Source organism: Camponotus vicinus, unplaced genomic scaffold (assembly GCF_025532165.1).
Source record: "Camponotus vicinus isolate PSW18456_S1 unplaced genomic scaffold, iyCamVici1.0 SCAF_5, whole genome shotgun sequence".
NCBI lineage: Eukaryota > Metazoa > Arthropoda > Insecta > Hymenoptera > Formicidae > Camponotus > Camponotus vicinus.
The window spans coordinates 2,293,138-2,308,064 of record NW_028141977.1 but is presented as its reverse complement, the minus strand read 5'-3'; the positions used below and the strand labels follow the sequence as shown (position 1 = coordinate 2,308,064).

Sequence of the window (14,927 nt, the reverse complement as noted above, 5' to 3'; positions counted from 1 at the left end):
AATCTTCGATCATCGAACCCACTGGTTGCTTCTACGTGTTTGCAATGCATGCTATGTGTAATACACATTTTTCTTACGACTAACAATAAGTTTGTCGTAAACCGATTTCCTGTGATTTTTTAAAATTACACCTACATAAAAGTGGGCAAAATAGTATATTTAAAGTAGGACATAAAAGTAGGTAAACTATCTATTTTTTCAATTTGTAAAAATGATAAACATTTTGAGCACTTTAAATTAAGTATTTCAAATGCAATTTTAATTACATGTACACACATAAATATATATAAATGTATGTATGTATATTTCTATGTAAATTATAATATTATTTCATATCAATTATTTATAATGTATAATAAATAAAAGAAATAATATACATATGTATAAATATTTTAAGTTTTGCCTGCTCTTATTTTTAACGAATGGATAATTGATTTTAATATAATTCATACAACCTTTTACTTATTAGATAAATAGATTTCTTTCTATTTACATCGATATAAGTTAGAGGCAAATCTAGAAATTTGTTATAGATATGGGAAAGAAATCTCTGAATTTGTTATGTCAGAAAATTTGCACAATATCTAAAATTATATTTTTCAGAATTTTAATTTTCCAGTACTTTAATGTTACATTATAGTGTTTAATTAAATGGTGTGAATAATGATTTGTTATGATTTTTTTATAAATAAGTCAATTTTGCTCAAATTTACAAGAAACGTGTCTTAAAAAATAAATGTAATTTGCTAAATTAAATTAATAACTTATTATTGTGAGAAGTGATTTAATTTCTTAAAGAGAATTGTCTGCTCATATATTATTCTTGCTGTCCATTATGCATTATTTAAGAAATAGAGCTATTCTTCTTTAAGAATTAAATTTTAGAACGCTACTTTTTTGTGAGTTAAATCCTGAAATCTTTCTCTTGTGCCGTCATGATTATTTTATGTTATGCATTAATGAAAAGGCATAAACACGAGAAGAGATATTGTGTTTTGTGTTTGGAGATTTACCATATTCTACCGTACTTCTGTCTATATTCGATTCAAGATTTAACAGTAAGCTTAGAATCCTCGTCGTAAACTTCTCTTCCAATATATCAGATTCTCTGACGAGCATGTTTTAAAGAGAATGGAAGACAAAGATCTTACTTCAGCTCTATCATTTTACTTATGAATATATCTCTAGATGAAGAAGCAGATTAACCTTCGCAGTTATATTTTGATATTTTGCTAAATAATAGAATCATATATGCAAAATTTATAGTTTAATTGTGATAGAACGTGTAAACTTCACAATTTTATACATTATTGCGAATAGAATATTGCTAAAGGACTAAAATTATTTATAATATTTATAATATATTTATAATATTTTTTTCCTTATACTGTCCTTATTTTAAAGTATCTTATGCAATTGGAGTTAAATTTTTCCATATCTTTTGTTCTAGCAATTGAAATATTTACATGAAATTATATCGCAGCAAATTAATCATGCGTAAATCAAGATACGATTCAACAATAAAATGTATCGAACGAAGATACAACATATATATTTTACTTTTTATGAATACTACTGATGAAAAATATATGTCACACATAGAATCACACACATCAGATTAGTGTGCGCGTTGCGGCTATTGCTGCAGTATTAACAGTATACTTCTGCATTGCGGCAGGAAAGAGGATCGTGGACGAAACTTTTGAACAATTACGAGCTCTTTCTCTTTAATCGATGGCCGCTAATAAAAAAATGTTTGACATCATATTTTTCACAATTTTTTCATTCCTGCATTTCTGTCGATTATGGATTAAAGGGAACACTAGTAAACCAATGTTTTTTTTTCAGAATTCACGATTACTACACATTTACCGCATTGCGGATACAAAAGGCTTCCAGGCCGAATTTTTGACTTTAGATCGCATATACAGTGAAATTAAACATCACATGAATTTTAGGCAGAGAGTTTCCGGAATATCTGATACATTAATTCTCTATAAATATAATACTTTTTACATAGATAATTAATCCAACAGATTTATATTTTCTATTCGAGATTGAGTGTTTTTCAAATTTAAATTCAACGATATATCTGAAATATATCTAATTATTGTAATTTATTAATTATCAATAGCAAATATTAATAATTGAAATTATAAACGTTACCAAAGTTTACTTTCGAATGAAAAAAAATATATATACATTTTTAATGTCGTATATTTGCACACTTAAGATTAATTTATTAAAAAAATTAAATCTTAAATATAAGATAATTTAATTCAAGATACTGTCACATTCTTGCTGACAGACTTGCTACGATAACTTCGAATTTATTGAAGAAATAAAACTGAATATTTGCATGAATATGCAAGAAAAGAAGGGATAAATGTGTTTTTTTTTTACAAAAGATTCTTAGGAGATTTCTTAGAATCTTATCATGCTCGCGGGTACAAGAATAAAAGCGCAAGAATAATTAAAACTTCAAATTATTGCAAATTATGTCAGTCTTTTTCTCGTGGCACCTCTCGTGTGTATTTCGCACGTGGCTTTCTTATTATGTTCAATCACATATACAGGGTGTCCGATTCGTGAGGGACCAAACGAAAAGTGATGATAGATTAGGTCAAACTAAGAAGAAAAGTCCTTTACCATTTTGCAAAATTCGCAATAATTATTAAGTAATAAGCAAAAATGTCACATGAAGGTTTAATTTTTTAAATGGAACCCCCTATTTTTCATTATGTATTCTTATAGCTTATCTCGAGAGCTTTCCAAAACACTATAATAAAGTATTTCTTCATTGAGTACTTTTCGAGTTATGAGGCTTGAAATAATTTCTTAATTTTACATAAACCATAAAATATCTAGTAAAATATTCATTTTTCGATTATCTTACCTTAATACTTTTATATACAAAACAATGAGAGGAATCAATTGGTGTAAAGAAAAAACACAGTTGTTTTTAAAAAAAAATATGTAATTTGCAATTAACAATTACATATTTTTTCTTAAAAACAACTATGTTTTTTTTTTACACCAATTGATTCCTCTCATTGTTTTGCATTTTCTTCTTAGTTTGACCCAATCTATCATCACTTTTCGTTTGGTCCCTCACGAATCGGACACCCTGTATATTGCATAATTTATATTACACACACACATACATATATAAACACATATTATTATATAATTAATAGTAATAATTACAGTATAATATAAAATTTACGGCAGATCGCGGTTAAATTGTCCGAGATTTACCTATTGGGAGGTTGGGTGGAGATGTTCGCTTATCAATATGCCTTGAAAGCCTTCCATTATCACGATGCTCTCGATGCACGTGCAAAACAGGAAAGCACTCGAACACGTAGATGCGCACCCCCAACTCTCTGACCTCTCCCCCTCTTGATATACATATATCACATCTCTCGCAAATGAAGCCGCGGGGCCATAAAGCATGGGCTCAGAATCGTGTAACCGAGGAAATGAGATGAAAGGGCAGAGTTCACGGTTTCTAGATGCAAGTAGGATGCTATCTGAGATGGCAAGCGACGGCAAGTGGGATGCCGTCTGCACGATAACTAGACCGAAATGTCGACTTTCGAGTACGAGAAAGCTGAATTTTACGAAAACGAGAATCGGTTTTTCTTTGTTATTTCCTTCTGGCCAAGTATTGCATAAGCCGACGGCTGTTATGCATGTCAGAAAAATTTTGCTAACGTTTAAATGCGCAACAGCGCGTTAATTTAATCTACAATCTCTTTTTACAACTTTATTTTCGTACGCACAATACAACTGACATTACATGGAACATTGCATAGTCCATTTTAAATTTTTTAGATTGTAAAGAATGATCATGGAATACGTGATATCGTATAAATAAATAAACTTTGTCATTATAAAATATAACAATTTGCGTTAGAGTTATGTTTAATTAAAAAATATGAGATCTATCTTTAATAATTGATATATGATATTACAATTGTAAAGTATATAAACTCTAGGAATATGAAATTCCAATTACAATCGCAACATGCAATTTTAATGGAGCAGAAATTTGTGAATTAATGTTTTTTATATTAATATTATTATTCTTTTATTTATTTTTATTATCCTCGTTCTTCTACAGCCTCTGATTTCCAACCTCCACCTTCATCTATCATTTCAATTTCCCGGAGCTAGATTTATTTCGGACATTACTTTTTGTCTGCCTTGTTTTTAAGCATTTTGATCTTCCGCGCTTCCGTCTGTCAATCGAAATATCCATTGAAATATTTTTTTTGGAATTCGTCAGCCATTCCATACCAGCGTATTTCCCCTAGATCTGCTGAATAATATCCGATTGAACGTCTATCATTTCCCGCACTCTTTCATTCTTGATTTTAGAGAGATGCGAGAGAATTGATCTATGCCAGCAGTCCATTTCTGTAGCTAACATTTCTTTTCTCTTGTTCATTCAATTGCTAGATTTCAAAAGCGCATAACACGGTGCTTCCATTAAAATGTTATATATGAGATGTTCATTCATGGTTTTTGATCATAAATTTGGATTCACAGCACCATCTTTTCCCCATTAGTAATTCTTTGTTTTATCTCCTTTTCACATCATACTATTTTTATATCTAGATATGCATATTTTTTGCATGATCTGGTCACTTTGTAGCTGTAGATTTCGTTTTTGTTTTTTCAACGCGCATATATTTCGTTTCCGACCTGTAGATTTCATCGTTCATATTTTTTAATTAGTTTCCATGTATTCTATATCGTCTCTATCATGCTGTTTTTTATTATTATAATTATTAATATATGACAAATAAAAATACAATTTTTTTGGTGGAAATAATTTATATTATTTTTATCACAGAATTAATATTTCATTTCTAAAGGAAAATATTTGCGGAAGATGTGTTATATACTGATGTTTTGTGAACTTAAGTAATAATCTGATAGAGATGATAAAAGTTGAATCTAGTGATTATATAACTTTATATATATATATATATATATATATATATATATAATTTATTTTGAAACCTATGAAAGTATACCACCTGAGTGCAGACATAAGGTTTGAAAAGATTGCTCTCAGAAGAAGTTTTTCATTGAAATCGTGACGAAAGGAACGCATCGATCTACTCAAGTAGCTTTTGTGGAATATACTTTGTATATTGCATTTCCGTCTTTGCAATGGTACACAGGATGCAGGTGGTATGTCTATTTATGCAATTTCAGTCTTCCTTTACTTTTTCTTCGCTAGAATATTCTTTGATATATATTTTTCATAAGTACAGGCTTATATTTTTAAGTTTTTATCTTTCACAATAATAAAAGTCACATTTTTATCTTTTAAATTGTGATACATTTTTTGGAAAAATATTATTTTTCTACAAATTATATTTTTAAGAGAATTATTTTTCTTTATTAATTTGATTTATTCTTACATCATATAATTTTATATCAAGATAGAGAAGTTAATTAATTAAGAAATTCGTTTTAAGAAATTATTTTCTGTTGCAATATACTCTTTATATATATATATATATGTATATATATATATATATATATATATATATATGTATTTTAATATATTAATAAATTATTATTATTATTATTATATTAAAAAAGTTTTTTTAAGATAATATTATATTTTCTTCTTTAAGAATGAATTTTTTACATATTGCAATATTTGTATATATGAGTATTTATTTATTATACAATTTTAAGTTTAATTAGATTAGCAATATTATAAATTATGAAAGAAAAAATCATCTAAGTTAAAATTATGTTAAATGTCATAATACAGCATAGCATTGTTTGCATATATGTTATAAAAGTATTATTCAAAAAATATAAAATATAATAGTACACATAACTGTAACGTATGTGCTATGATAATTGTGAAGATACTATTATTATTTAATTTATTTTTCAGCTAATGAGTATCATATAATTCATCTTTAATCTTGATTAAATCTACCTTCATCGTTAAAGGAATCTCAAATGTTACTTTGAGTTTCATGATATTATTTCTATTTCTATTACGATATTAAATCATTTAATATTTATTGCGAGAGGAAAATACAAATAAAAGATATACACATGAATTTATTTAATGACAACTGTCACAAAATTTTTAATTAACATATTAAACGTTATAATAAGGACTTATTTTATTGACATCTACTTTCTATTCAATAATAAATTTAATTTATTCTTATATTATTTCTTTGTGTATTATTTTGTTAATTTTTCTTATTTTTATTATGTTAATTTTTATGCAATATATATAATATATAAGTTTCAATTGTTTGTTTACATCTCCACTAAATATTACAATTTGTTGTGTATTAATATAAATTAATATATATTATTTATACATACATATATATATGTAACATTGATACTTAATAAGTTTAGTTTATTAGTTAATAATTATTTTTATATCACAATTACTTAATATTTATTTTTATATCGCAAATATTTTTATATCAAGAATATATTATATTACATTTATATTAATAATTCAGTTAATTTTATGCAAGGTTTTTTTAATTGCAAAATGCGATTTAATTGCCTCTCTCTTTCTCTCTCTGTCTTTCTCTCTTTCCCTTTTGTATATAGAATCAAATACATTTTGGATGAAAATAAATCAAACAAGTCTCATGCTGAGAGTTGTCGAAAATAGCCATGGGTTAATTTCAGGGAATTTCAGGGAATGTATTTACGATGAATGACTACCAGTAATTTTCGACTATTTACCTCTCTTTGAAGATTTATCGTTGAAAATTAATGTAGATTGCGTGGATTATCATTATAATTTATTATATATTTATATATTTTTGTCTATGGTTTGTTTTTAGAAAAACATTATAAAATTATTGCTTTATATTATTGAATGTACAAGTTCTCTAAATTAATATATATTCGTTATCCATAAATTACATTAGTTTTAATTATTTTAATTATTTTTCACTATTTTTAATATTACTTTCTTTAATAATTCTCTTGAATCATAGAAAGTTCGGAGCAATATAATAGCATTTGCTTTGTTTTAATTTTGAAAAATGATACAGCTTACGAAATGCAACTTGACATTCGTCGAGCTATTTATAAAAGTATTGTAGATTAGCAGTGTCACAGAGGTCTCTTGATACTCATCGTACTGTATCTTGGTCAGTGTGTTCTCTAGAGACCATCCTGCCTCTGCTCAATAAATCCTGAAATAGACCTAGCTGAACAATCGTTATCCACGTTTTCTAAAACAATTTCTAGTGCAAAACTCAAGCATGGCGAGATAATATTCGCCATTATTTTATAGTAAATTGATGAGGTCAACATATAATTCATTGTATAAACATCGAAAATAGTATGAATCTAAATAATAAAAATAAAGACAAATAATAAAAGGACTCGAAGAATTTTATAATTCAAATAAATAACTTGGATTAATTATTTTTATATAAAGTATACCATTTTCACGGATGTTTTTGAAAAAAAATTATTCTTGTAGAAACAATAATTATTTATATTTATGTTCATTGGCGCGAATAGATTTTAATATTATATTTTTCAATTTTGATCGAGTATATATTTATTCTGTGCATATATATGAATATTAAATATCTTAGAAAATATTTAGGAAAAACATTGTATTACTCATTATGTTTATATTTACGCTCTTACTTGATGAGGAACTGACTGATATCCGAAGGCAATTTAGTTTAATTAGAATTGTATTATACTGAAGAGAATTGTGCACTGATTGCTAGAGGCTATCTCTTAGGCTGGCGCCTCCGGCGAGCTTCCTTGGTGCCTCCCTGACGCGCCTTAACGATAAAAGTAGAGGTGAATCTTTAAGATGTATACTCTCTATTTTTTTCTCTTCCTCTTCTTTCTTCCCTCGATTTTATATCCCTTGAACGAAATGGAAATTGATGAAATCAAATAACATTTGAGTCGACGTAGAACGAAAGAGCTATCTTTCATGCATCTATAATATATATAATGTATTAATGCATTACATTTTTTATCAAACGAAATTTGTGTAGGCGTATTTACACACAATTTTTATTTGATCAAATATCTGATTCATCTAATTTTATTTGACAAAAATGATATAATGATTATTTTATTATTAAATAAATAAATATTTTTATATGATATATTTTACTACTTATTTTAGCAATTTAAAATCATATGCTGTTACCATTTTCTTTGTAGAATATACAGAATTTTTATATATATATTACAGAATTATTATATATAAATTGAGACTTCATTACAACTCAATTTTCTTTTGACAAAAGTGCTAACACCTAATATTTCAAATTGTCGGTTTTTCCTAATATTTTTCATCAATTCAACGTTAATTATATATTAATTATACATTTGCTCATTTTTGCGATGTAAAAACAGATATGTATATAAAATGTTATAAGAAATCAAATCTCTTGATTTCATGATTTATTTTATTTCATTATTTATTGTCATTTTTTATCATATGTAAAATGATTTAAAAATATAAGGTACAATTCATATACATTTTATCTTAAGGAGAAGTGTATATGTATATATTATACAATATATACATATTAGACATTTTGTATTGATGCACAATTAAATAAATAAATAACAAAACAAAAATTAATTAATTTTGAATTTTAAATATTTAACCAGAATTTTATTAAAAAATCTAAAAATTCCAATAACTTTTAAATATGTCAGCGAACTCTTTATTTACAATATTTTACTTGCTTTATAATTCAAAGTAAAGTTTATTTTAATTTAATTGTATAAATAATAAGAAATTGTGAGATATAGAATCAGGTCTAAAAAAAATTTCGCTAAAAAACGACAAATTGATCAAAAGATCCGTAATCAAAGGGAGATGCGTGATAAATCTGGAACATTCTGTGTCGTACGTGTGTGTGGATATAGCGAAACGGGTGAAAGAGATTTTTTTAATCAAGAACTCACCGAGAGACAATTTACTTTACTATCCTCAATTGAAAGACAGGAAGTAGTTATATTTATGCGCAATCACTCTTTTCTCTGTTTCTGTGGAACTCTTTCGCATCTTCAATCTGATTCATTCTGATTCCTCATTCCTATTATTGCATTTATCTATGTAATTATCCGAAGAACATTATCCGGTGCGCAAGTTGCTGTTTAAATATTTATGCCTTAAGTGAAATATACCGGTTCTGATCAGCCCTGAAGTGTAAGTAGGATTTTCTGTTTACGTTCAAGTTGCTTCTTCGTGTTGAATACTGGATAACATCTCGGTTACTTCGACACGTAGAGCGTTCTACGGAAACATTTTGTACGCGAAAAAGCTTTGATGAGTACGTAAAATTGATAAAAAGAGGAAAAGTGGTTGAACCGTAACTTTTAAGCTTTACCTCGTAAATAAATCTGCAGCCATCAGCATCTTATGCGCCGCACATTCTGTGATGCCATCTCCGAGAACGAGGTCACATAATATACATACATGTACGGCCGGACCAATAATTGGTGTTGGTGCGGATAGAAATGACTTAATCCAATCTAGAATTTGCGCTTCACTGCTTCCTAAAGTTGTGCATATAGATGGACGATAAATCGAAACCTCATTGACTCGTTAATAGTTCCCTGAATCTTCCCTTATCAATTTAAACTTTAGTCTCGATAAGTTCGTGTAATCTATCGGAAAAGCGAGAAATGCATTATTTAAATTTGTGGATGCTACAACGAGCAGAAACAATCGCTTTAATCAACATCAAAAAGAATTTTGTGTCCAGACAAACGAGAAATATCGATCGGGTCTGAAGGTATCAGTTGACAATATTGACCTAAATTGCGACCTGTTTCCAACGGTGGTCAAGAGGACACTCTCGCGTGATCGACGCGTTTTACCATTTGTCGATTTTGTTTGGCAATATATTTTAAAAGAAACGCTAGAAACTCGCGAAATTATATAAATGGGTAAAAAAATTAGGTAAAAAAATTGTTATTTACTTTTGTATGTGTTTAAAAATCAATAAATATTTTACGTGCGATAAGAGTGTCTCTCTATCATGTATCTTTCTTTATCGAGGTCGGTCAATATATATTCATATTTTATGATATTATGGACTGGACTTATGTGGAATTGTCATTTTTCTCCAACTCAAACTACTTCAGATAGATCGCAGCTTTCAACTTATTTATCGCAGTAACTTGATTTGTGATTGCAATTTTAAATTTACTCGGTTGCGGCTTAAAATGGGCCTTTATAAAAGGTCTGAAAGACCAGCTCGTAAAACAGTTGTTTGCTGTGGAAACGAAGAACGAGGTTCTGCGCAACTTCCTCGCTCTCGTATGGATCAAAATGAAGGTACCTCCAGACATGAATTTACGATACTACTAGGCCGGTAGGATTGCCTCTCGCAGCATGATGAACGCAGCCTCGAACACCATCTTTTACTTTCGTGAAGTCACTTTGTTACGCAAGTTTTACGATGACCGCGATTGAAGAACCTTCAGAAATATTTTTCATTTAAATGTTAAAGTAAAATATTGAGATATTAGATAAATACCTCAATATTTTATTTAATAACATTTAAATGAAAAAAACTTATATATTCATTAAAAATGATGAAAATAAATTTAATTACATGTTAGATAGATATAGGAATGTGTGAGTCTCGACTAATATATGTGCATAAGATGGCAAAGATAATTGTTAGTTATATTCTTTATTTCGAGCTCAAAATAAACACAAAAGAAAAGTGAAAGAATCGAGAGTCTCTAACGCTAACAATAAAACGTCTCTTAATAAAATTTGCGATCTTAACAATAGTCCATGTAAGATTTCCTTTATATGAAAACGTCATACAATGAATAATTGAATTTATTCATTGTAATTGGAGCTTTGTGATCTCCAAATTAGTATGCTAACAATAGAATCTAAAAACAGATAATTAAACTTTATGCGAGATCTAAGTTAATTAAACTTGTCAAAATAAACTTATATAAGATTTAACTTTTGCTTAGATCTTTTAAGAGGCTTATTATTACTTATATTTTCTACAACAAAAAAAAATTATGTTATATTTACCTTGAGATTTATTTGTCTTGAAAATCGCTGTGTTTAAGTCAAGATTTATATTCTGCCTCTTTTCTTCTTTGCATATTATATATCTGTATTAAAAAATTTTTACATTATATGCAAAAATAAATTTTTAATGATACTTTTAATTATTATAAATTTGAAATAAAGTACTACCTCAGCGGATTTAAAATTGCGATATTTAAAATTTTTATATCACTTTTTTATATGTAATAAGTCAGTTTTATTTAATTTTTTATTTTATAATATAGTAATTATTTTAATTACTAATTATTTTAATTACTTTTCTCCATGAAATCTATATATAAACTAATTAATAATAATTTAAAAATTTTATATGATAGATATTTTATAGTGATGGATGGTTACAATAATTACTTGTTACAGATTATTATACATAAATGTAATTTGTAATATATGTAATAACTACAAATTTATACATAAATGTGCTAAATTTTGTTATTAATATTTTATAATGGAAAAGGACAAAAAATATTATAAAGAAAAATATTAAATTTTATTAATATTAAGTACATAAATTTGATGAACCATAATTGTAACATTAAATGTGCATGGAAATATATCCTTTGCATGATGTCGTATAATACTAAATGTTCCGATTGTAAATAAATATTATGTAAATAAATATTTATGTATTTTTATGTATTATTATATATTTGAAATGCATGAGCATTAAATGGTTTATATTCAAGTTACAATAATCAATGTGGAAATATTCCAGATAAAAACATGTGTCGACCATTTATACTTAATTGAAATTTAAAATGCGCGTTTCTGAATGATAATAATAATTCGTTGGCATACAGTTTTTTTGCATGTTTATGTTGTGTAACTTTTCCATTAGTTGTCTCTCTTGATTTCTCGCTTACTAATACTTGTAAATACGTGAAAATGTGTAATTAATATTTAATGTGCAACGCGTAACATGATAACATAATACTGTGGAAACATAATAGTGCTATCAGAAATACGTTTAAGAGAACAGAATTCTCTTGAAAATTGAAATGTTCTATTTATTTATTTATTCATTAAGTATAGATTTTTATAATAATTATAATTTATAAAAATATGTATAGTTAAATTTATTTAATAAACTATAAATTATAAAATTTTTAGAAAGTTATAAAGAGAATTATAAAGAGATATTTAATTAATAAATGTACATGCAAGTACAATTAATTTTAAGTAAAATTGTAATTTGTTTATATGATATAATAAATAAATATCCTGATAGCGCTGTCTTATCCATGCTTGAAAATAATAGAACGCTGTTGCGACTGATCATTAGTGTACATGCATTATATGTATCTATAAATGTGTGTATCTATAAATATTTTATAATAATCTTTATAACTTTATTAATGTTAAACCCTTAATTTTATCAAGTATTTTAAACAAAAAATAAGAGTCACGTGCAACACTTTTCTTAAACGTAAAAAGAGTTTTTATAGATTTTATTGTACATTCTTTCAGAAAAATATAAATTTCTTTAACTCTTTCATATATTTTTATTTACAAATTTATTAAACTTATGCTTAAAGTTTAGACATTAGCAACTCTTCAGCCATTTATGTAAACTTTGCAAAACTGTGGATGACACGGATTTGTAGAGTTGAAGGATAAATAACAAATTTTACAAGCGAGGAAATTCAAGCGGACGAATCTTGAAATTTACGTTTATGTGAATGAGTTTTCATCAACGCGAGCACTTTATTACTAAAGCGGGATTATGAAATGCGTCAAATGTTCTCAGTCCAAAAAGTGAACATAAAAGTTTATAATCCACGTTTTTTCCAAGTTTTAAATCATCGTGTCGAAGAAATTGTTATATATAATCATATCTTATTTAATATCTTGATTATCTTACGTAACATCACTATTTTATCTTACGTAATATCATAATTTAATTGAAAAATTTCTGATATATAAAATGAAATTCTGTTACCTTAATGAATTGATTCTTAATAAAAATTTCTTTATGTAAACGTAACTTGCAGAAACTGTTCGTATTAAAACTTCTTTCTTTCTAACTTCAAATAAGAAGCAAAGATCTTAATGTTAATGTTAATAGATTCTTTTCATCAATAATAATCCAATATAAAATCAAAAAGAATCGATTATTATTCGCTTGACATAAAAAGCTTCATTATTATTCTATAAGAATTGTGGCGTCACTCTTGTTTCTCGTTTGAAATACTTTGTAAAGTCGAATAAACAAACAGTCGTGATGATCGCAAATACTCGCGTGCTGAGCGCAGACATGTCGATGTACTTCTTCCGGCTTCACAATCTGCGCCGTCAGGCGGAGGAAGTACGCAAGAGGCGACAGAAACATGGCAGAGGCAGCCAAGGAGGTCAACTTGGGACCAATCACACGGATCAGTCCCAACCGACAGCTGGATCCATGCAATCCTGCAACCGGGTCCATCGGGGCCCAAGCAGGCTTTTCGAACGAACTCCTCTGCAACCTAGCGACTCGCTTGATGAAATCGCCTTCCAGATACCGAGGTAAACTTTCTCACTTGCATGCTTTTGCTTAGAAATTTCTTCCGTCCTTCGTGTCCGTTTCCTTTTCATCTGCTTCAGACAATTTGAAATTTACGTAATAATAGGAATAATCTCAACTTTTTAACGTATTAATTTTAAAAATGCATATGTAATTTATTACAATCTCTATATGCAATATATTATATTTTTCTATAAAAGTGTTATAATTAAGTTATAAAATATATTTGTGTATTTTATTTAGATTTTAAAATAACAAAAAGTATTTATATAATAATAAAATAATAAAAAATATTTTATTATGTTTCATAAAATTTTTTCAAATTTTTATTTTAAATTTTAAACAATTTTTGGAATAAATACAAATAGATAAATATATAAATATTAAGATAGCTCAGTGATGATACTACATTGAAATGTATGGATTCCAATCAAATAAAGGACGAAATGAAAAATTTAATGAAATTCTTGATTTTTTCATTTCAATAAAAACTGAACTATTGTCTCTCTAATCGCTCTCTATAAAATGTTCCATAACATTTTATTTAATCTATTTTATTCTCTATCTATATTTTATAATATGCAAAGCTAGTTCTGCTAGTTTTGATTTTTGAATTATCTTTTTCACAGACAACAGTGAGTATGTATTCTCAACAGAAAAAGATTCCTAATATTAAACAATTTATCAGTAATAATTAAGTAAAATATATTAAAGAGATAAAGTACAATCAGTAATAGATGAAGGAATTAAATAAATGTTAATTAATATGTATGTGATTTTATTGTTAAACATACAAAATCAAAGTATCGCAGATCACAATAAATTAAAAGAGATAAAATTTAGAATTAGATAATGAAAAAGTGTGTGATAATTTAAATATATATGCTGAATCTAATTTAACCTCTAGAATAATTATTTCTCATCCAATGCAATTCTAATGCGCAACCTGAATCCATTCTGATTTATTTGCGGTTTATTCGTTTCAGTTATTGCTTTTGCGGTCTTCATCTTTACCTTTTGATTTTTCTGTATTATATCGATGTTATTTTTGTCGATGGTTCAAAGAGCAGAACTAAACATTAAGCAGGTAATCTTCGAAATAATAAAGATTTCTAGGAATAAAAAATTTATTCAATATATATATATATATATATATATATATATATATATATATATATATTTTTAAACAATATATATATTTCATGATTTTTTTGAGAAATATATATATTTAATTTTTAAAACTATGAATTGTGAAAAATGCTTGGATAATGTCTCGAATACGAATTGCTCACTATAAACTGTCAAATAAATGCA

The 14,927-nt window shown here is 26.9% G+C and overlaps 1 protein-coding gene across 13 annotated transcripts in view; it reads left to right on the top strand.

The window, feature by feature from the left end:
- The window catches only part of Slo2 (slowpoke 2), a 167,408-nt gene that overhangs the window by 61,928 nt on the left and 90,553 nt on the right, over positions 1-14,927 (top strand). For 2 of the 13 annotated variants that reach the window (XM_083100979.1, XM_083100968.1), the window contains exon 2: positions 13,366-13,615. The exons of the other annotated variants lie outside the window; for them this stretch is intronic. In XM_083100979.1, the coding sequence (XP_082957105.1) occupies positions 13,368-13,615 (248 nt within the window). In that variant the 5' untranslated portion in view covers positions 13,366-13,367. The remainder of the gene's footprint in view (positions 1-13,365; positions 13,616-14,927) is intronic. 13 annotated transcript variants of the gene reach the window in all.